The sequence below is a fragment of the Notamacropus eugenii genome, chromosome 3, assembly GCF_028372415.1.
Source record: "Notamacropus eugenii isolate mMacEug1 chromosome 3, mMacEug1.pri_v2, whole genome shotgun sequence".
In the NCBI taxonomy this organism is placed as follows: Eukaryota; Metazoa; Chordata; class Mammalia; order Diprotodontia; family Macropodidae; genus Notamacropus; species Notamacropus eugenii.
Genome location: NC_092874.1, coordinates 396,866,514 through 396,890,938, shown reverse-complemented (window position 1 = coordinate 396,890,938; position 24,425 = coordinate 396,866,514). Strand labels below are relative to the sequence as shown.

The 24,425-nt window shown below is 36.7% G+C and overlaps 2 protein-coding genes across 4 annotated transcripts in view; both read left to right on the top strand.

Annotated features, from left to right (window-relative positions):
• Positions 1-9,215, top strand: part of MOSMO (modulator of smoothened) — an 83,200-nt gene extending 73,985 nt beyond the window's left edge. Inside the window, exons 2-3 of the mRNA XM_072597895.1 lie at positions 11-223; positions 5,223-9,215. Coding sequence (XP_072453996.1) covers positions 11-223; positions 5,223-5,407 — 398 coding nt within the window. The 3' untranslated portion in view covers positions 5,408-9,215. The remainder of the gene's footprint in view (positions 1-10; positions 224-5,222) is intronic.
• A 3,883-nt stretch (positions 9,216-13,098) lies between these two features.
• VWA3A (von Willebrand factor A domain containing 3A) overlaps positions 13,099-24,425 on the top strand; it is a 78,372-nt gene continuing 67,045 nt past the window's right edge. For all 3 annotated transcript variants that reach the window (XM_072597893.1, XM_072597894.1, XM_072597892.1), the window contains exons 1-3: positions 13,099-18,421; positions 22,442-22,530; positions 22,978-23,014. In XM_072597893.1, the coding sequence (XP_072453994.1) occupies positions 22,466-22,530; positions 22,978-23,014 (102 nt within the window). In that variant the 5' untranslated portion in view covers positions 13,099-18,421; positions 22,442-22,465. The remainder of the gene's footprint in view (positions 18,422-22,441; positions 22,531-22,977; positions 23,015-24,425) is intronic.

The window sequence follows — 24,425 nt, the reverse complement described above, 5'->3', positions numbered from 1 at the left end:
TTCTCTCTAGGAGCACTCACTGTGGGCCTTGTACGGCAGTGTCAAACGATCCATGGACGTGACAGGACGTGTATCCCTCCTCGGCTCCCCCCTGAATGGGTCACCACGCTGTTTTTCATCATCATGGGAATCATTTCATTGACTGTCACATGTGGCTTGCTGGTGGCTTCCCACTGGCGAAGAGAAGCTACCAAATATGCTCGTTGGATAGCATTCACTGGAAGTGAGTATCTGTTTGCTGAACTTGTCGAGAAAACAGGAGAGAAACAGAAACATGGTCAGCTCTTCTGAACATCAGTGGACATCAGAGGGCTCCCAATTATGCATGACAAGTCCTGTATACAAAGGGAACTAAGATACTGTCTCTCCTAATTCAGTTTTCGCTTAAGATTAGTATTTCAAAACCCTTGATTACTTTTGAGGAAAAACTGCTATCTTAATTATTTGATGGATTTGTTTCTCATTTGTGTTGTGGCATAGTTGGTCCAGTCTTTGACTCATAGTGGCCATTGGTCCTGAAGGCAGTTTGTGTTTCCATATCAAAAATAAATCAAAAGGAAAAGTTTCAGAAATACAAAATTACATTTATGTTTGTTTTTATAAACATTCTTGCTTTTGCATGTCTGCTATGAGGTATCATACATGGAAGAATCTATGTTTGTTTTTTTAATAAATGTATATCAGCTGTTCTACACATTGTTAAACATTGTTCAAGAGTATAATGAGTTTATGTGCTGCATATCCTCTTGTTGCTTAGAAAATTGAGCCTAATTATGATAAATCATAGAAAGGCTTAACTTGGAGCTAACCCTCAAAATGCAGAAGAAAAGTCAATTCTGTAATTCTGCTACTTCTGCTATATCTATTACTTTTTAGAGAGATATCAAAGCAGTAGAAAATACAATGACTTGTAGGGATAAGTAATAATAATGCTAAAGGGAACTGCTACTTCATAGATTTGCTATAGGGAACTTCTAGTTCATTGACCTAGCCCAAATTCCAAGTGAATGAAAGTCATTTAATATTATAAAGCCGGAATAGAGACACCCAAGCCCCTGGGCTCAGTTTGTCCCCAGCTTCACATGACCTGCCCTGCCATAAAAATATCAAGAACTCGTGTCCTCATTTGCCTCTATAGTTCTGAAAAGACAACAGGTCATTAGTGGCAGCATCCCAAAAGACCAAAATATAGCATTGTTTTTCCATGAACAGCTGTCAGTCACTGTGGGGATCTGAATGTCTTTCAGCATTAGTTTGTGTGCCTTTTTCCTGTCATTTTTCTGTTTCTCTTTTTCTGTCATTTGTTTTTTTTTCCTGTGGACAGAGAAAAAAGTTGTCCATTCCTGTTATAAACTACTTAAAGAACAAACTGGTAGTTTCTTTCACCTTCAAAATAGGAAGAACTCAATAGAGAAGACAGTCACCTCATTTACTTAGATGCGGGCCCTGAGGCAATTTAAAGAAAGGAAAAATGCATGAATTGGGGTATACGGAAGAGAGATTTAAAAGGGAACCTGAGCGTTTATGGATTGCTGCAAAGGCAATCACATTTTTTATTTGTAGTTCATTCCTTATGAGTGAAAATGTTAGCCATAGATGGAAGAATTTTTGTCCCTAGTCCCTAGATTTTGTTGAAATATTGACATAAGGTCTCATCTGCCTCTGTACATGTATGTCTGTAATTGATATAAATTGAGTAAAGTGAAACCAATGCATAGGCATTTAGATCACCTGAAGGTGGTCAAAACTATGAACAATGATTAACTTGACTTGTTTCTTGTACTTTCCCTTCCAGCAGAGAAGGTTTGAGATTTAGTAGAATAAGCCTCAAGCTTACTGTTTTAGCCAGCTGAGATCATCTACTGTAGTGTGGCCGTAATAGGAAGGAATGGGCTCCCTCTAGTGTTTATGTCCCAACTTTGAAGATTACCTTGATCCATTCTACCTAGGCACCAGTATCTCTTAAACATTAGTCATATTGGTTTGCAAATCGAACAGCAGATCGAATTTTATGGATTCCTCTGTGGGAAAATTTGGAAGATACTGCATGGTGAAACCACCGTAGATTGTTTCCATTTTTCGTTCTGACTCTTCAGAAATTAGTAGACTTATTATCATCATCACAGTATTATTTTAAAATCTCTAGTAACTTAATAGCTCCTTGTAACCTGTTAAAAAATATAGATATAAAATTTATCTTTTTTTTTCAAAATTTATCTTAAGCCTAAGAATTGTAGCAATTATAAGTCTTTGGATGTCAGCCAACATCAGATTGAGTAAGAATCTGCTTCCTTTAAAAATGATTAAGCCTTTTCCTGCCAGTTTGGAAAACATTCAGCTCATATAAAATATTAAAGATTATTTTAATGTGAACATGTTCACTGATTACTCCACTATAAAGTGAATATTAATTTTACACTTGGGACAGGAAGAGGTAGGAGTGTTATTCACATGTCAGTTGCTAGAACTAGCAGCTTTAAAATCTACAGTTCTTCAAAGTATTTTTCCACTAACTTGATTTTGAGTACAAATTTAAGATAATTAGCAACCAATTTTTTCAACACTAAGAAAGTGACATTTTAAAAAGAATTAGTTCTATCTTATGTTTTAACAAGATTATATATTATTGAAAGCTCAGATTATAGCTCCAGACCTCCTGTCAAATCATATTAGGTCCTAAGCTCCATCAGCAAATTGTGTCAAATATGCTGGGAAGTGGAGGTTGGCAGCTCTATTTAAAATTATTATTTACTGTTAACTAGATAATGAAGTGGCACAGAACATTAAAACTCCCTAGAAAAAATGTTTATCCCTAGTGAATATTTGAAGTCATCTAACTCCAGTTACATATCAATGAGTGTGAGTTTTCCAGAATGAAATGGTATTTGTCTCTTTATAATATAAAACAATATCAACTCATGCCACTGAAACAGCCCAAAGTGCTATAGTGTTTATTACTTAGAATTTTATCCTTAAAAAGATACTATTTTAACATCCAGAAAATATCCCATTTTTGTTTGTTTGTGTTTATTCAGACTGTCACACTAAAATTCTGTAATTTGGCTAACTTAAAAAATGATTTAGTAAAACACATTGGTCAAGTAACACCTTTAGTCTAAAAAGTAAACAACTTGAAAGAAGCTACAGTGATGGTAATGGAAAGCTTCAAGTCTTAGAAATCATTAGAGCCAAAAAGATACATTAGAGATCAAAACCAACCCTTTTTTTTTACAGATAAGGAAACTGAGGTCTAGAGGTAGTATCATATCAGATCTAATATTCAAATCCAGATCTCCAACAACAAACCCAGCTCTCTTTCTGCTACACCACACTTTTCTTTCTCTTGACAAGCAATGACTACAGCTATGTTTTGTTTTACATTGTACTGTAGACAGTGTGATTTCCTGTATCTCAAACCAGCTAAACTACAAAGGATGGAATTAATCTTTGACCATGAGTAAATTTGACCAGGGGTAAAGTTCCTTTTAAAATACTCAGAATACTTTCATGAAAGCTTAAGTGATTTCTTTACCCAGGAACTATGAGCTAGTACAATGGGACATAATTTTATAAAACATTTTCTATAAGCATATTAAAAGCTGTTGAGCCAGTCATATGAAGTTTTTAAAATGCCTTTATAGTAGAGTTTTGACCAGCATTTTTCATGACAATATTCTTGTTGTTCTTGTACAGTCAAAGCAAAAGAATGTCTTTTAAAAATCTACTTTTCCTTATAGAACTATGCCCAGGAATTTGAGAGGGATTTTATTTTCTTTAGAACATTGTTTAGGGTAAAAATCAACTATTTGGACAATGCAGATATCTCCTAGATAGTTGCTAAATTACCAGGGTCTGTAGGCAATGGTGAATCTCTGTCCTTCCGACTTTCTGCATCAGGGTAGTGAAATATATTCAGATACTTTTGTCTGAGTGAATTTAGCAGGGTTTTATCTTTAAGATATCTGGCTTAAATCCAAATAAAAGAAATATTCAGTGTACACAAGTGGATCTGAAATGTCATCCATAAAGGTATTCATTCCCACCAATGATGCATATTGCAACCTCACTCTGCTTGCCCATCCCATACAACTCTCACCCTGTACATTCACCACAAAGCTTCCACACAGTGTGCTGGGACCTTCCTTGTGTTCTGCTGGCATTGCACATATGCCAGCAAAGCACACAAGCTGTCCCCCTATCGCCATCATCATCATCTTCTTCTTTTTGGCTAATACAGTTCTTTGATGACATCCTTTGTTCCGCTTCATCACTCCTGGTTTGTAATGTTTCAGCCTGCTCATATTGACCATATGCCTGCAACCATACAAAACACTAGAAGAACATTGATATTTAAAAGGTGGTATTAAAAGATCCTGGTAGTCTTTTTAATGTTGTAATAAATTAACAACAAATTTTTACATTGTACTTTGTCTTCAGATCCATGCTCCATAAGTGAGCATTCATTCAGAGGGACTTTAAGTTGGTATCTTAAACCAGTGAATTAGTCAGGAATAGAACCCTCATTGTGTTTGTCCTTCGTTCTCGAAGAGGACCACGACATCAAGATTATGACATGACTTGCAGTTGACTTTGATTTGAGTGAGGGAGGCTGTGCAAGGTCACCAACCTCACTTTCTTTTCCTGTGCCATCTGAGTCCAGTGGCCTGATATTCATCAGGATGATTGGAGATGGCCCAGGAGGCCCATGATGCAATGGGAAACTCTGGCCCTTTTAGGCTAAGTCACATTCTCACTTTAAGTGAGATACACACCCATTGAATGAATAGACTTCTTTAAGTAGTTACTCAAAGAATGAGCCCTTTAATCAAAAAAAAAAAAAATCAAATTGTGAAGGGAAGACCCTCAGGGAATAGAATCCTCAGTAGAACAAAGGAATACTTAGAAAATTAATAAAAACCCTTTACAGTTTAGACATTGGAGTTAGGAATAGCACTGTGTTAAAGGTTAATTACCATATATAAATTTTTTTACTGCTTATAGTTATGTTCAAGGAACTGGGTATATTCAAATCAATATAATGATAAGCAGTCTCTTAACAGGATGTTTATTTACTATTGATGTTGTTAATGATATCCCTGGCTCATTTCCCCACCTCTGTATCAAACTTAACAAATTTCATAAATGTCTTTTTGCAAATTATCATTGTTTTTCAAATCACCAAACCATATCACTAATTTTTAATTTTTTGGTTTGTTTTACAGTGATCCTTTTCTGTATGGCTGCCCTAATATTTCCAATAGGATTTTACATCAATGAAGTTGGAGGTCAACCTTATAAACTGCCCAACAATACAGTAGTTGGGTCTTCATATGTACTATTTGTCTTATCAATTTTCTTTACAATAGTGGGACTTCTATTTGCTGGCAAAGTTTGTTTACCTGGCTGATGAATGTCTAAACTGCTTGACTTCTTTTGTGGGAAAGATAGAGGGTGGGGAGGACAAAGGCAAGGCATCTGAGCAGTCCTGTTCTCAGGAGGATGCTTAGATGAAGTTATCTGTTACTGAAAAGAGAAATGTGTTGACTTGTTCTCACTATGCACTTTGGATTAAAATGGAGAGCTTTTTCCATAACCAAATACAGACAACATTGACTAAATCTCCTGAGCATATTCAGGCAGTCAGGTCTGCACTGTGATAGCAACCTAGTGAAGAAGAATGCTTTATATTGAAAAGCATATGGCCCTAAGTGACTGTACCGTTCCGTTTTTGTCTGATTCATTTTTTTTAAGTATTTATGAACTAATGGTGGACCAGATGGTTGCAAGAAAAGTTCAAGTGGGGCTGGCCTCACTTCCTAAGATATAAGTGTACAAAATTCCCTTGTGATAAGATAAACCTTTGGCCCCCAAATGAATTGCTGTTGCATTACTGCACCAAGAAGCCAATAGATCAAAATGTGTTTGCTAAAATATGTGTTGAAAAAAACCCTTAAATTCCCCATTCTCTGTGTTTAAAAAAAATTCAAGAAGAAAACATTAAGAAATATGTTCTTTTGGGGGTGGGGGGAATCTTCCTTATATTTATATAAATATATAATATATATATATATTTTGCTGATGCAGTATACAGTGTGTGTATGTGTATGTGTGTGTGTATATATATGTATGTGTGTATATATATATATATATATATGTATGTATATATGTCTATATACATATATATACCTACACAGTTCCTGGAAGAGAACTTGGAATGCTTTGCTAGCAAAACACTGTGGTGTGCTAACCTAGAACTCAATAGAAAAAAGCCATTTCTCTGAAGGCTGCAGTGTGGAGAGAGTCTTCAGTTTACCTCATTCTTTGTAGCAGCCCTTGATTTTAACAGGTTTTTGTAATAGGTACAAATAATCCCATACTTTTCTAGGTGCAATTTTAAGTTAAGCTAAGGATTCTTTGTATGGTTAATTTATTTGTATATGAGGGTAGAAGGCAAGATCATGTCACACTTCAAACCCCAATTTGGGAAGTCTGAGTATTTAAATTATCAACAGCTGTCTGTTGTACAGAGATTCTTTTTTCTACCTGCTTTATCTGTGACATTATAATGCATTGACCTAGGTTTAAGCGCAGCATCTCTACATAAATGCAAAGCTCACTCGTGAATATAGACAGCAGTATTTTGGTCATTTACAAATACTAACTTCATTCTTCCATAAAAAAATGAATTTATATTTGTTCCACCTCTAAGCATTATTAATTCATCTTCATCAAAAACCTGAGCAATACCTGTTTATTTTATATGCCTTGTTTGCTAAAAGCTAACATTTTAAAATGTGCATTTACTTTAAGGGTTGTCTAAACCCACAACTTAAGTTTCTTCCTAAAAGAGACACTTCAACTAAACCTTAAACCACAAATAGTTGTGTCTCTCTTTGCCTAATTCCCTTTCTTTCTCACTTCCCTCAATGTATTTCCCCCCTCCAAATTAAGCTATAGATATTCTCCCGTTTGTGTAGTGGATCGGGGCATTTTTTGGCAGTAGAGTCAAGTCTTTGTTCTTTACAGTGAAATGGCAAGCCAAATATACCTGTCAGAAGTTACATGCCTAAATAATTGTTGCAGAGGGCAGTTTTCCAGGAAGCCACATTGTATTTTGAAGTATACATGGAATTACTTGACTCCCTTGTCAGATAAGAAAACAGAAACTCTAGCATATTTCAGATGTACCTATTCACCATTCATATACCTCCACTGTTAAGAAAAGTTTTAGTGTTAAAATAAACACACCCCAGTACATCAGCTCACTTTAGTTTTGGGAATTCTTGGATTATCATATCTGTGGAGTGTTCCTCAAAGGTTATATAGTAATTTTTTTTCATTTCTAAGGTGACATCACCTTAGCAAAGATTCTAAGAGAAAAAAATGTGTCTCAAGTATTATGATGTCTATCCAATTGTAAGAATACTACTGGACATGTTCTCTGGACATCTGATTGCTGGGTTGTTAAGCCAATTGAGATTTTGCTGGTCCTCAAATAAAATGGGTCACTTGGAAGTGAAGCTTTGGATATAACCGTTATACCACTGAATAAAGTATTAGCAAAGTATGGTTCAAATTAATTTATGACATGACTAAGAGCTTTTCTTCTTCCAAAAGATCAATCTTATTGTAAATAGTTTCACAAAATATTTTAACTGGATCATGGGCATGGGGAGAGAGAGTTTCTCAGCTGCTAAGAATTTCCCCACTTGTTTACGTCCTTCACTTACAATGGTATTATGTGTAAGATGACAAGTCTTAGGATTTTTTTTTAGTATCTGTTACCTAAACCATCAAAACGTCTCTAATTTCAATCATCTTGGAAAATACCCAGTGTGTGAATGACCATTGAGTTGGAAACATCCACTGGCCAGACCCACTGGCTATTAAACCCAGGAGCAAAGCAACCCCAACTTCATCTAGTAGTATGTGAAGTCAAATCTTTGGACTCTTGTCCAAACATGGAAATGAAACCATTTACATAAAGAAATCTATAAATCCTGTAAGTGAAAAATAGACAACTATTGGCAGTTGCCTTTAATAAGGTCACTATGTTAAGTACTATATAGTACAGTATTAATTTATAGCAGAAAACCATATCTTGTAAACTGTATATAATACACTGTTTATGGTGCAATCATTTGTCAAACTTTCATCTGTTACTTTGTTTTTAAAGTTGTGTACATTTTTCATACCTAAGAGCGTCACTGTAAAATCTGCTGAAAACTATTTATAGGTTTTATTTGCACAAGGTTTAATTAGTTTTAAACAATAGGAAGTTTTTATTGAACACACCTAAATATCTGTAAACATTTAAACTCTTTAATTCATTAAAAACAATTATTTCAGTATGGTTCTTTCCAAAGGTAATCCATGTTCTATGTTTTTAATGTGTTTATTATCATTTTCTTTGACTCCACTTTCTGTTTTGTTTTTGAAGGACAGCTCTTATCTTACATTCTAGATGACCAAAACACCTAATTGATTTTCACTCTTTTGCCCAAAGGTTTGATATCCCTATTTGACATTCTGTGAATAAATTCTTTAATATGTTATGTTAAATGGAAGTCCTGGTATTAAGCATTACACTTAATGGTTTGGAAGAAAGGCCCTGGAAAAAAGGTGGTGAATGTGCTTTAGCTTTCAAGAAGCTTTATCTCAGTTTTATCTTAAGGTGTGGGCTTCCTCAGAAGAACACATGTAGCATTTGTTTTTCTTTGTTAAAAAGACTCTTTGGTCATAAGTTTTTATGACTATCAAATTTTTTCCAGAACCTAAGTTTGTCCCCTTCCCCATTAAAATATAAATATACAAAATACACACACACACACATATATATATATGTATATGTATATGTGTATATAGAGATAAAAGAAAAAATACCGCAACAGTTTAAAACAGGAAGCTGTCCTTCTGGAAAGTTTTGAAGGATAAAAAATATGTGAAGGAAGAAAATGTCTGCATGGGTAGGATTCCCACAAAAGAGTTCATGGTTGTTATCACCTCAAGAGATTTTAAAGTTTGTGCTCAAAGTCTGTATATTATCCCAAACTTTATTAAGGATTGTTTTTTTAATTGGTTATAACATTTTTCAATTAATAATTTCAAAACAAATTGTTAATACAAGCTGTATAAAATGAACATAATTTTCTTCACTTGTATTTTTGTTATCAAGCAAGTTTATCAAAATAAATTGTCTACTAAACAAATTAAAATCGATTCAGTTGATTTGAATTCATCTAAAGCATAATAAATTCTTTTCCAGCTCTTCATTTTAAGTGTCTAAACCTTTGCATTCCAGATGTGCTGCTTTTAAACAACATATTTTAGGATTCTCATTCCAATCCATTCTGCTCCATTTTTATGAGCTTATTTCATTCATGTTCCCTGTTATGACTGTTAATTATGTATTTCTCTTCATGACTTACTTTTTCCTTCCTTTGTCCCCTACTTTCTTTACAAAGAGAAAAGAAGGGGAGAAAGAGAATTAATTTAATTAATCTGATCAACATTAGTGACCTATAATCAAAGTGTTTCCTACTTTTTTACTTACTTCTTCACTAATGCCAGATCCTAATCTGTTTCTTTGATTTTCTCTTTTCATCTTCTTTTTTATGAGCAACCCTTTAAAGGTGAAGTTTATTTTGCTTGTAACTGCCCCCTTCCTGATGCCACTCTCGCTTCAATGCTCCTCTAATTCCTTTGCCTGTTCCTGCATATTTTGTTGAATTTAATGTATTCATACACCAAACCCCATGTGTGTGTTCAACCATTCCTTGCTCAGTTCATATAAGAATAAAGTGCATGAAATTTTTTTCATGTTTATGTATTTTCCTCATACACCCCATTTATTTGAGATAGCAGATTTTTCTGCCTGCTTCTTTTTCCTTCCCTTTTCTTCGTTTCTTAAAACCAAACAGAACAAAACCACACTTAGGCCCTGTATTTATCTGTCTTACCTCGCCCTTCTGTGACCCTTGAAGATAGTAGGGGGCACTTGTCTCTTCTCTCATTAGAATATAATTATTTAGGTGTTTTAAAAGCAGCTAGTGGCACAGTGGATAGAGCACTGGGCCTGGAGTCAGGAAGACCTTAGTTCAAATCCGTCCTCAGACCCATAGTTATGAGACCCTGGACAAGTCACTTACCCCTGGTTGCCTCAGTTTATTCATCTGTAAAATGAACTAGAGAGGAAATGCCAAACTATGCTGGTATCTGCCAGGGTCTTGAAGAGTTAGACATGATTGAAACAACTGAACAATAACACTTCATTGTTTAGCCTTTTCTAATTGTATATATGTATACACATACACCCCCCTTTTCAAGGTTTCTCTTGATGCCTAAGTTTCTACTCAGCTTTAATCATTTATTTCATCAAGAACATTTGAAAGTCTCCTATTAAAGTTTATTTCTTCCTCTGAAAAATCATGCTTTTTGCCGATGAAATTATTCTTGATTGTAAACCTTTTACTTTTCCCTTTTAGAAGATTGTATTTTGGTAATTTTCTTCTCCTTTACATTACTTGTCGCATAGTCTTGTTCAATCCTGGCTGTGGTCCCCTGGTACTTGAATTCTGACCTGTGCTTACAGCTCTTTTTGACTTGAAAGCTCCAGATTTTGACTGGGACATTCCTAGGTATTTTCAGTTTAGAGTTTCCTTCAGGAGATGATGAGCAGATTCTTTGTATTTTCACTTTGTCTTTTGGATCTGCTAAATCCGGGCAGTTTTCTTATATTGATTTCTTGAAATATGATGGCCTGGTTTTCAGTTTAATCTTGGTTTTCAGGGAATCTGATGATTCTTTAATGATCTTTCCTTAGTCCAGACCTTTTCCAGGAGGGTTGTTTTGGATACTTTAATTTTCTTCCAGCCTTTTGACTTGGCTCTCATATAATTTGTTGTCTCATAGAGTCATTAGCATATCATACGGAATATTATCATGTTCCATTCTGCTTTTCAAGGAGTTCATGACTTGGGTAAGGTTTTCTGTCTCTTATTCTATGCTATTTATTATTCTCCATTTTTTTCCTCCCACACTTTCATTTCATTTATAATATATTTTACTTTTTACTTTATTTCTTCCAGGCATTCTTGGAGTCCTTGTGGCCAAGTCATCTTTATTTTTCTTTTTTTGAAGCTCTGCTTTTAGTTGTTGGGTCAGGTAGGCCTTGTTTGGTCCTGTTGCCTCTGTAGTATGGATGCCACAGCTGAACTAGGTGATGGCTGTTATGAGGCCCCACACTCTGCCTCCATCTCATCCTGATGGCAGTCCTCTAAAGGCTCTGACCTATGCCAGTTTCCATTGCTGTGGCCCTCATAGATTCTAGTCATATATTGGAAGTCATGCCAGTCTTAGGCCCCCTATACAATCACTGCAGCACTCTCATATAGGCACTGATTTGGCCCTGGTTCCTACTTTGGCTCTAAGTCCTCTACAGACGGTTCTGCCTCCATAGTGATTCACAGGGCCTAGGTCTGTCCTCTGCTTCTGTCCTAACAGGCTGGGTCCTGGATCTAACTTCTGGCCCTTATTAGAAATTACACTGGCTTGTAAGCCCTCTGTCCAAAGCACCAGCTTCCTTCAGAACCACTTGGGGGAGCTTGCTGGCATTCCTGATACAGTCCTTTCCCTATCCTTCACTTTCTTCCTCTTTCACCAGATTTTTAGCTGGCTTCCTGGGTACAATACCTCTGATTTGCTCCTACTGATTCTAGCCATCTTTTTGTATGGACTGGATAGAGGAACATCTGTTTCTCTGGTTTTCTTTATCACTGGGCTTTCTGACATCCTTTTCAGATATCAGGTGGGACTTGTGTGGTAAATTTAGATTTTTTTGTGGTCTTTCATGTCCTCCTCTTGACTGTAAGTCTCATTTCTACTGATATGAAATAAGCTTTAGTTTTAGAATTTGTTCTCTAAATGTTTCTCACAGGCATGTACAGTGTCTCTTGGATTTAGCATTGAGGTAAAGATGACAAATGATAGTACCTTAAAGGTAAAAATGTTGATTTTTAAAATTCTCTTACTCTGGCTATTAGCCAATGATTGTGAAGGTGAGTGTAAAGAGGGTGTGGGTTCCCTTCTTAATATCAAAAGTTGACTTCTCTATGAGAAAAAAAAAGAATTCTGGTTTATAAACAGCAATACTTAAGACTTTGGGTATGCCTTGGTCTCAGCAATAAAATAAACATGAAGCTTATAAAGACTACAAAAAAGGGAAAGCGTAATGGTATATTGTCTATTCAAGTTACTGTAGTACTGTGTTACTTTCCCAGAAAGAAAAGTGGAAGACAGCCATTTCAGACATGTAGAAGATTCTTTTAAAAAGACTGATGACAGACTCCAATAATTCTGCCACAGAATTAGAGGATCCAAATAAACCACAAATTTACACTAAACAAGATTTTAAAGCTGGGAGGGGCCTAACCCTATTCCCTCATCTTCTAGATGAGGAAACTAGAAACTAATTTCTGCCCAGAGCAGAAATTACTTGAAGTTTGATGCCCATGAGGAAAAAAAAAAAATTGATGATATCTGGATCTGCAATTTCATCAGTGTAGCATATTATCTGTGTGGAAATGCTTTGTGCTGCTTATCACTGATGCAGATCAGTAATTGTTCTGTATTTTATCATTTCAAGAAGATGTATCAGATTGAAGCTATAAACCCAGGTCTCCAGGGCTACATCCACTGTTCCCATTGCCACGTACCTCCATGTTCCTCAGATAGATCTGTGATCTCACCAATTCAGGAGATCCCTCCACGGAAGCAGATCGTAACTCTATGTCTGCCCATTCTGTGCAACTCTTGACTATGTTCTCCCCAAAGTTCACCAGGGGTAGTCTGCCCACAAATTCAAAGTTTGACTATAATGGAAAAGTTGCTTTTCTGGAGATCTCCAGGATTCAGAAGGCCATCTATCTCTGTGCAACTGTTCCACTGCAGTCCTTCCTGGAGTCATGGAAATACCTTTATAAATGGTATTCTTAAAGCCAAAAATTTTTGATGGAGCTGGTCCACGTTAAGCTGAATGATAGACCAGTTGCATTGGCATTTCTGTTAACTTTACTGTTTAACTTAGTTATAAGTTTATAAATATTATATACAAAAATATATAATAATATATGGTATTCCATATATGAATTTTATAAATTTATTAATATTGTTTATAAAAATAAAATTATGAAGATGCAGCCATGGTGTTTATTCTCATTAGACATCTAGAAATTCCTTCATGCTCTCAAATTCTCTGACGTGTTGAAACTGTTATGTCTGATGTGTTGTGTTTTGCAAAGGTTTGGATCTCAGCCAAATGAGTTTAATTGAACAGTTTCTTCCAATTCCATAGGGAATTTTGGTCTTGACCCTTTTGAGGTGCCGTTATCCACAGTTGTCTATTTTACAGCACTTTGGTAAGTATTGCAATTTTTTGCCAACATTAAATCAGTTTCATTTGGCATCTGTCAGGAGGGAATCAATTAAATAATCTGTTCGATTCTGTCATTCTCTCCCACTTAGTTTAAATATTTAATATTAATTGTCTAAGATAATAAAATCCAAGGTCAAAAAAATAGAAACTGATTCTTTTCTGCTACTTTGTTTTATATTAAAATGCAAACACAATTAACAAAATTGTTGACTGTTGTTTATCCTTGGTAATAGGTGGTGCAATGGAGTCAGGAATACCTGTGTTCAAATCCAGCTTCAGACACTTCCTACCTCTGTAACCCTGGGCAAGTTACAAGTTCTTTCTTCCTCAGTTGCCTCAGCTGTAAAATGGGGTCATAAAAGCACCTACCTATTATGATTGGGTCTTTTGCAGCTCAAATGAAATACTTGTAGTGCTTAGCACAGCACCTGGCCATCTTGTGCTTAACATATGCTTGTTTCCTTCTTTCTCCATGTTACTTTACCACAAAGAAAACTGATTAATCAAAATTTACCTGTGAGCCAAAACCTAATTTTAGACAATAGTTTAAACTTCTTCGTCCACTGAATCTTTTACCAGTATAACTGTTGGGTTTTTTTAATGAACTGCTTTGTGTCACCTACACTTCTCTCCCTTCCTATCCCATTTACCAGATTCCACTGCTGTTGGTTTTTAGGTTGAAATTTTGCCTTGCCCTGAGCATATGTTATGGAATTGAAAGTAATTGTGTTCCTATGCTATGACTAAAGAAGGAGCCTCTAGGTAAAATAATACATTTTCAATGGCGTCTTGAGGCTGCCTTTTCATAACTGAAGTAGCTCAAGCAAGCTTTTATCTGTAAAATGAAGATAGAATGTTCACACTACCTACCTCACAGGATTGTTCTGAGAAGAAAAATGTTCTGTAAAGTGATATTTAAAGGTGAGCTATTGCTATTATTTCTCTGTGAGAAAAAAAAAGCCTTTTAAAAAAAACTGGTTCATAAATAGCAATACTTAAGGGTTTGGGTATGCCTTACTTTGACTGATGTTGTGGGGACAGATGGCATCTGCGAATCCTATTTGAAGCCTTCAGGGACTTGAGTTTGAGAATGTTTTCCCAATTTTCTTTTGTTTTTGTTTGTTGTTGTCGTTCTTAGAGGAAGAAGTTGGAGAAGACAGTCAGAGGGAGGGAAGGAAAAAAGAAGGAGGGAGAGAAGAGAAGGAAAAAGGAAGGAGAGAAGAAAGGGGGGAAAGAGGGAAGAAGAAAAGGAGAAAGGGAAGAGGAAAGAAAGGGAGGGAGGAAGGCAAGAAGGAAGGGAAGTTTTTTTTAATCTTTTGTTAATATATAGTAATAATTTTTGTAAATGTCCTTCCTCCACCTTTGAACTGAACCTTGCTTTCCTTTAACCAAAAAAAAAAAAAAAAAGACAAAACCTAGAAATGCCTGATATAGTCACAAAATCTGACATTGTATACATCTCACCCCAAAAGCTGTCCCCTTCCTTACTACCACCATGAACAGGAAGAGCCAGGTTTCATCATCTCTTTTCTGGGATTATCCTTTACCTCTCAGTCACTTAAAGTTTGGCTTCATTGAAGGAAGGGAGTCTTGCAAGTGCTGTATTCCCTTATCTCTTTCAGATGGAGAATGAATATTGCCATATGTCAGCTGAGTTAAACAACTAAGAAAAAAGCAGAATGACACACTTTTTAGCTGAAGATAATGCATTAGACCCCAGTTACAGGTAGTTATTCTGCCCAGAGACACTTGGTGGAGTAACATAATATAAGGCTTATAATTTGAAGGTTATATAGCATAATTAGAAAATTGCTAGGTAGAGCACCTGCCCCAAAATATCTTCCTTTTTTGGTTATATTTATATACTTACAAATTATTTATATTTGTTTATATTTTGATTATATTGCCCTAAATTGCCACTGTGTAAAGATTCATTCTTTTGGATTTAAGGTATTGACACCTGGGATCTCTGGCTTTACTTAAAACTTTAAGTGCTACATCCTGTCGGAGGTCATTCTTTGTCCTTCCACTTACTCTATATTTACATACACTCTATGTTTGTGGTGTCCCCTCATTGGGAAGAGAGGTCCTGGAGGGCAAAAACTTTTTTCTTTGTCTGTATCCTCATCATTTAGCACAATATCCGGCACATAATAAGCACTTAATAAATATTGGTTGATTCTTCGTTTTAAATGCAAATACCCCTGGAAGGGATAGTAAAAAAATCATCAGTCCATTTTTCAGCCACATAAATACTTCAAGAGAGCATTCTGAGTTCTAGTGGAGAATGAAGGTGATAAACATTTCTCAGCATGGGTTTTTGTTTCATTTTAATGTGGAGAAAGACAATAGGACCATAGCCCGCCTGTCTGGACCTCCCTGAAACAGTATTTTAGAGCTGGTTAGTCAACTCAAGAAATAAGTGATATTAATATAACGATTGGCATTTGCTGACTACTTATCAGATGGCTGATTAGTTACAAGTACCAAAGACTGCACTTTCTCTCATGACTCTATACTACCTGTTTTCTGGTATCTTTTCCCTTCCATCATGTTAGTAAATCACAAGCCCATCTCCCAGTTAGTTGCTATCACTGGGGTGATTCCTTAGAGGGCCTACACAAGGATTATTTGACAACTTGGGTTTAAAGTTTTTGCTATTTCTTTGACTCTATCTGAGCCAGTGTTGAGAATGATATCTGGAGGGAGATCTTAGAACTTATCTAAACCAGCAGTTCTTAAAGTGTGGTCTAAGGACCCCTGAGGGTCCCCAAGACCCTTTCAGAGGTCCATAAGATCAAAATTATTTTCATAATACAAAGACATTTTTTAAAAAATACTCCTTTGTTTTCCAGCTAAGTGTCCTTGTAAAATGGAATCTCCTTCATATCCTTCAACTAAAACAACATGACAATTGATTGAAAGCAGAAGCAGATATGAGAATCCAGCTGTTTTCTATTAAGACAGACATTAAAGCGATTTACAAAAATATGTAAAACAATGCCTCTCTTCTTACTCAGTATTTTATTGTTTTGTAAAATAGTTATTTTTCATTAAAAAAATGTTCCCTCCACTAACGTGATGAGTTTTACTGTTAGTTTTAGATGAATTCATAAACATTTTAAAAATGTATCTGTCTTAATGTCTGCTACAATAAATATTAATAGATATAAGCCACATAAACAAAAACCTTTTAAGGTCATCAATAATTGTTAAAGGGTTCTCAGTAATCTTTAAGAGTGTAAAAGGTCTTTATTGTGACCAATAAGTTGGAGAAATGTTTATCTAGAGCAACCCTGTCATTTTATAGATGAGGAAACAGAGGCCTATGCGTTGCCCAGGGTAGTAGGTAGACTATCCAAGATTTGAATTCAGGTCCTCTGATCCCAAATTTATTATTCTTTTCGTTCTACCACATTGTTACTATGAATAGCTGCTTGCTTTCAAACATTATTTTAAAAGTGCAGAAATTGAATGCAAAAAGTGATGTTTTGGTTTCAGAAGAAGGTACTGAACTTGGAGTTAATAGACCAGAGTTCTAATAGTGACTCTTATTTTGTGGTTCTTCAGTCATGTCTGACCCTTTGTGACCCCAATTGGGATTTTCTTGGGAAAGATGGTTGGACATTTCCTTCTCTAGTTTATTTTGCAAAGAAGGAAACTGAGGCAAACAGGGTTCCATGATTTGTCCTGGGTTGCACAGCTAGTACATATCTGAGGCTGGGTTTGATCTTAGATCTCCTGACTCCAGGCCCAGTACTCCATGCTGTCTCTCCCCTCAACATCGCCTTGTACTTATTTTGCATGTACTTCTATGTGTACATGTTGTCTTCCATCATGGAATGAGAAGATGAGGACTGTTTGTTTTTTTGTCTAACATTCTACTATGGTAGCTAGCTCATAGTAATAAAAAAAAAAAATACTTGTGATTGATTTCTCAAAATCACACCAATAGTAGTAAATAGCATAGCCAAGTTTGAAGCCAGATCCTGTATATAGTTCTTTCTAGTGTATGGCACAGTCTCCAAAAATTCACTCTGTGTATAAGGGAATGAAGGCAGGAGTGGAGAGAGATACAAATACATGGTCCTTTAGGTAGCTGGAGGTGTAGATCTGGAGTTTAAAGATGTCAGAACTGAATAAATTTGGAAGTCATCTGCATCAAAGCAGTACTTGAAGCTGTGGGAGTGAATAAGATTACCTAGGAAGAGAGAAGTAAAAAGGTAAAAAGAACACACTTGAAGAGCTCTCCTTCCTATTAAAGGTTTGAACTGCCTTTCAGACAGACAGTTGAAGTGGAAGCACTGAGAGGAAGGAATGATGCTGAAGCATGAAGTCCTTGTCAAGAGAAGACTGCTGAAGATAAACCCACTGTTCCATGGTTTTGCCTGGTAAAGGTGCTAATCCTAGTTTGTAAAGCAAGCAATGGCCCTAGGGAGCCACTGCACTAAAAAATGGTGTCTTTAATAAGAACCCCTACCCTAACTCCCCGTTTATCTTCTAAAACAGCCACCATTCCTGACCCAATGTGAGTGAGCACAGGTTCAAACCAGGCCACCACCCATAAAGAACTTATTTCTGCGTGGACTAAACCATTTTTCTCTGCCTAGCACAAAAATACTTGGGGTAATAAAAAAAAAAAATAGCAAGGCATCAAGGAAAATAGTGCTTCCTGGGTAGGGGAAAGGTGAGAGAAAGTAGAGGGACATTAAAATTTCAGAGAATTGTGTCAGAATTTGATATCCTTTTCTATCACTCTGTCTGAGAACCCTCTTGTCCTGCCACTGCCCCTTCCCCTGCCCCTGGTCTAATTGTGGTACAGTCTGTTGCCTAGGGGATGGAATAACATCCCCATAGATCTCCCCACCGGACGACAAAGAGAGTAAAGGAGAAAGTAGGAAGTGTGACCAGAAGCCAAAGTCTTTGGGTTAAACATCTCTCCTAAAAATGGAGGACTGACTGAGGATCAAGGATAGGAGGATGTGGTAGGTGAGTACGAGTATCAACTTTGTGGATCCTCCTTGCCAGAAAACTATAGGAAGAGTAACAGGCTAGGAGATCATATAGGCTGGTGTTGTCTTACCTCAGCTGCCATCACTGGATCCCAAAATCCCAAACACAATTGCAGAAAAAGCATCAATGTTTGCCCAGAAAATGATCAGTCATGCTGTTAGACAAATGGGCAGTGTCCTTATTCACCCCTTCAAGAATTCTTGTCCAGAAGATCATCATTGCTGGGGAGATTTAGGTGGGGTAGTTCATTCATCTATTTCCTGATTGGACCAAAGAGTTTGTCTTGTCCTAATTGTTGGACATTTCTTCTAGAAAAGGATTGGAAAGAGAAAGGAGAAACTTTTTACCAACCTTCCTGATCTCAGCATAATTGTCTAGTCTAAAGTCTAGACTACTCACCTAGCCTTTTAGAGAATCTCTCTACAGCTCTCAAGTTACCATTTTTCACAAAGCAATTTCATAGTATCCCAAAATCACAGAACATTAGAAATTAAAGAAGCCTTAGATCTCATGTAGTCTAACCCACACTGATTTTATAGATGAGGAAACTGAGAATCAGAGGGATCACTTGTCCCAAGGCCATATGGGTCCTGAGTAGCTGCTGAGATTCAAACCCATGTCTTCTGATCCCAAGTCAAGAGTTCTTTACACTATACCAAGCTGTTCTCAGTAGCCTGTCAACTAATCCTTTCTAAGGTCTTAATTGATAATAAGTTTAAAGACTTACCCTTTCCCGAAACAAGCAAATTTCAAGAGGAGGTCTCTGAAGACACAAAAATCTCTAATAGTGGAATTTCAGCCATTAAAAACAAGCCAGTGGGATAATGATAGGCAGCCACCTACTTGAGAAACCAACCTTTTTGGTTAAAAATAGTTCTTACGTGTTGGTGGATGTGAACAGACAACAACATATAACCAAACCTGGAGAAGAACTGCAATTAAGGATATGTATGTATGAAATAGAAAATGGGGAGAGCAGAAGTTGAGTAATAGCTAAAAGGTAGCCAGCTGAAGTGCTGCAGTGGTATTCTTGCAGTTGTCAGGAGATATAGAGGAAGGCCTTTTGGGGGGACCCCCTATGGCAAAGTTACGGGAGGATAGGAACAAGTCACACAGAAACATCAGACAGCTAAGCGGCACAATGGATAAAGCATTTGACCTGGAATCACAAAGACTGGAGTTCAGCTATATGTGGCCCCAGACAATTAGGGGGCCATCACTTAACCTCTGTCTGCCTCAATTTCCTCAACTGCAAAATGGGGAGAATAATAGCCTTTACCTCCCAGGATTGTTGTGAGGATCAAAAGAAGTAGCTTTGGAAAGTGTTTTGCAAACCTTAAAGTGTGGTATAAATGTTAGCTATTGTTATTATTGTAATCTACATCAAAGATGTCAAGCAGGCATCCAGGCCCCCCAATAGTCCTGAATGTGACCTGAACCAGATTAAAATGTAACTGGGAAATATTTAACAAAAAATACAATAGAACAGAAGTAATGGTAAGCAGTTTTGTAAGTCAATATCCACCCTGTAGAGGGATCCTTATGCATGGTTTAGTGACCTGCTCCCCCCACCCTCCTTGACACCACTGATCTAATTCATTAGAAGAAACATCTAACTCTGTGAGATCACAGATCCATTCAAGTTTCTGAGTATTTCTCCTCAAACCCACTCTCAGTTCCTAAAGCCCTGAACATTAGTTTCAGTTGAACCCCAGTCCTGTGACACTTGGATCTCATTCTCAGGGCTTCTGTGATCCCTAACCTCCAGAAGAGGGTTCTTCAAGGTTTCAAAGAGACAAAGTTAGTTTATAATGATTCTTCATTTGCCTTTTGGGTGGTCTTTTTCTTTCTTTCACCAAACTCCTATCCCTTCACTTTCTTAAGACCACTCCTAAAGTGGGGTGTTCCACCTTGCCTTGCTCAACTAAAAAAGTATTCTGTGCTCTAGATCTCTCTGTCCTATTTTGCAACTCATGCCCTCACAAAATCTTCTCTTTCTTATATAACTATTCCTTCAGCATCTTACTCTTCAACTAACTAATCTAATAAAAGAATTTAAGCTAAAGGCTAAAGTGTTAATGGCCACTAATGGCTTAATGTTTCACCCTTCCAAGTAATATTTTAATTGTATCCCAGGCTGTCAGTGCCTTAATCAAAAGGAGTGATTAATGGTCAGATTTTCAGACTCATTGAAGACCAGTGAGGGTGATATTTTTGGTACCCTTGAACATCATATTAAATGAGCATATCCCACCTTGCACTATACTTAGGGCCAATTCTATATCCTTGCCCTTTCCAATTCCTGCCATAAGTGTACTTTGAGTCTAAGGATCTTATTTTTCAAAGCTACCATTCTGAAAGATGTCCTCCAGCCTATACCTCCTCCCCTGTCACTTTCTACACTTTGAAATTTCATTGCTTGTATTTCACATTCCAAATTGTAATTTTTAGCTCTTTCAAGGCAGGAACTGCATTTTTCAGTACTAAAATTGGGAGTATATTAGAGTCACCTTGAAGGGACTGAGAGAATCTTTGTTAAATTTTCAGTGTCAGCATTTACAAATCAGAAAATGCTATAAATCAGTGTTCGATTTATTGTCTCTTTGATTACCTAGAATTAAGAAAATATTAATTCAAATTAAACTTAAAAGTGTGTTGTGCATACAGCCAATTGTTATTTACCACTTCAGCCCTGACTAAAAGGTCCCATTATTATGACATTTAACATTTTTCAAAGAGTTTTCATGTCCGTAATCTGATTTTGTCCTTATAAAAAAAAAACCCCAAAAACTTGTGAGTAGATATTATCATTGTCATATGATAGCTGAAAAAACTGAGATCCAGAGGGGTAAAGGACTTGTCCAAGATCTCATAGCAGATTAGCCACAGGGTTAGGACTGGAACCCAGGAGGAGACCTACTATCTGGTACAGTACTCTTACCAGCATATGACTCTATCTTTTATTGGATCTGTAACACAGTCCCTTTTGCCATTTCACCAAACTAGCAGGTGATATGGGATTTTACATACAGTATGTGCTTCTTAATCAATCACTATATGAAAAGGAGGTTCTGAGACTTTACTGGACTTCCCAAAATGCTAACAGAATTTCCATTTTAGCAGTCCCAGCTTCCAGAATCCCACTTCCCTAGTCTTTTGGGTGAAGTGTTACTGAGTCATCCTCACATTTTCCTTAGTGCTTCTCTGAAAACTTAAAATACAAAGAGCATAACAAAGAGATCCACAATAAAATGATCTGTGGCACTGAATTTAGTGTGTCTTCTCTTACCACGATACTTTTTTTTATTTAAATTTATTTTCAGTTTTCAACATTCACTTCCATAAAATTTTGAATTTCAAATTTTCTCCCCATTTACCTCCCACCCACAACCCAGGACAGCCGTGTGTTCTGATTGCCCTTTCCTCCAATCTGCTCTCCCTTCTATCACTCCCCGCCACCCCTCTTTATCCCTTTCCCTTCTATTTTCCTGTAGGGTAAGGTAGATTTCTATACTCCATTGCCTAATATCTTATTTCCCAGTTGCATGTAAACACAATTTCTAACATTCTTTTTAAAGCTTTGAGTTCCACATTCTCTCCCTTCCCCCCTCCCCACCCACCCTCATTGAGAAGGCAAGCAATTTGATAAAGGTTATACATGTATGGTCATGTAAAACACCTTCATAACAATGATGTTGTGGAAGACTATATTTTCCTCTATCCTATCCTGCTCTCCATTTATTCAGTTCTCTCCTTTGACCTGACCCTCTACCAATTGCTTCCTTCCCCTTCCCCCACTGTGCAGTCCCTTCTATTATCCCTCCTCTCTTACCCTCTTCCCTCTTGCTTTCCTGTAGAGTATCCATACCCAACTGAGTGTTACCATGATACTCTTAAAAGAACACTAAGGATACCCAAGAAAGTTCTATTCCACATGCCTTGTTTCAGAATGTTTGCCACAGAATATATTCACCATGTGCCAATTTTCCTTCATAGGAAATTATCTTGGAGTATTCTAAAATGACCACACAAACCAGAATTGGAGTCCAGATTCAAGATAATGAAAGATCTCTGCAAGACCTTAGGTAAGGATCTAGCTTACCTGGGTTCTCAAATGAAAATAGTATTTACTCAAAAAGGGAATTGATATAGTTTTCATTTTTATTAAGTACCCTGGAATTTTTCCGCAATACTATCCTATGTGGAACAAAATTTAATATAAGGTTAATGTGTCTTGGACTCCATGTCGGGGAGAGACTAGTTATTGATATACGAAGATACCACATTATGAAAAGGTCTCCTCTATAAACTGGCCTTGAGGCATAAACTCTGGGGATTCATTCATACATAATAGGATTTCATGAGGATAACTGGGAGAAAAACAAATCAAATAAGAAAGCCTCAGGATTATTCAAAAGAAATGAAAATCCCCCAAGGTTATTCTGAGGCCTGTGTGTAATGGCATAAGTTAAATTAAGAAAACAGTGAATTGGAATTGTGAGTAATGACCAAATGGAATTTGTGTTTTATAGTGTGAAAGGAAACAATGATGCAGACCTCAAGAGGCAGGTAAGTTTGCAGTTTATCTATGGAAGCCCTGAGAAAACAGATAATGGATTATTGGTTTCAAACATCAAATAGATGCAGAATTTAGAAAAAAACCACAGTTATATAGCTAAAAAGAAATAGTTACAAATCATTTTCCTAGGGGGTTGGTGGTGGGTGGAGGGTGGTTTTGCTCTAAGGACCTTCCCAAATGATATACTTCAACTTAGAACAGCTGAAAAGTTGGGCTTGGCAGAGCAACATTAGGACAGGAGGGAGAAGGGGTACCACTAACTGATTCAGGAAAAAATATCTATGTTCAAATTTCTTTTTTTAAAAAAATTATTTGTTTTCAGTTTTTTACAATCACTTCCAAAAGTCTTAGACTTTCTCTCTCTCCTTTCCTCCTCCCTCCCTGAGACAGCAAGCAGTCTTATATGGGTTCTACACATGCATACTTATTAACCGCATTTTCACATTAGTCATGTTGCATAGAATGAAAACAAATGGGAGAAACCATGAGAAAAAAACAAACCAAAACATAACATAACACAAGAGAAAATATTCTGCTTCATTCTGTGATCCAGTTCCATAGTTCTTTCTCTGGATATGGATGGCATTTTGCTTCAAGAATCCACTGGGAATGTTTTAGGTTCTTGCATTGCTGCAGGGCTAAGTCTATCAGAAACAGTCCTCACTCACTGTGGTTGTTACTGTGTATAGTATTCTGGTTCTGCTCATTTCACTCAGCATCAGTTCATATAAGTCCTTCCAGACCTCTCTGAAGTCTTCCTATTCATTATTTCTTATAGCGTAATAGTATTCCGCTACATTCATAGACCACAGCTTGTTCAGTCATTCCCCAAGTGATGGGCATCCCCTTGATTTCCAGTTCTTGGCCACCACAAAGAGAGCTGTTATAAATATTTTTGTACATGTGGGACCTCTTCCTATTTGTGTGATCTCTTTGGGATACAGTCCTAGAAGTGATCTTACTGGGTCAAAGGGTATGCATATTTTTGTAGCCCTTTGGGCATGGTTCCAAATTGCTCTTCAGAATGGTTGGATCAGCTCACAGCTCCACTAACAATGAATTCCAGCTCTCCTACATCTTCGCCAACATTAATCACCTTCCTGTTTTGTCATGTTAGCCAAACTGATAGGTGTGATGTGGTACCTCAGAGCTGTTTCTATTTGTCTTTCTCTGATCAACAGTGATTTAGAGCATTTTTCATATGACTATAGATAGCTTTAATTTCTTCAAAATTCTTTGAATTGCACCCAAAAGAGAGAGAAGCAATAATTCCTCCCAAATGTGAACAGACCAAGGTACTAGCTACAGGGGTGGGGAATCTTCAGCCTCAAGACCACATGTGGCCTTCTAGGTCCTTGGGTGTGTCCTTTTGACTGAGTTCAAGTTCTGCAGAACAAATCC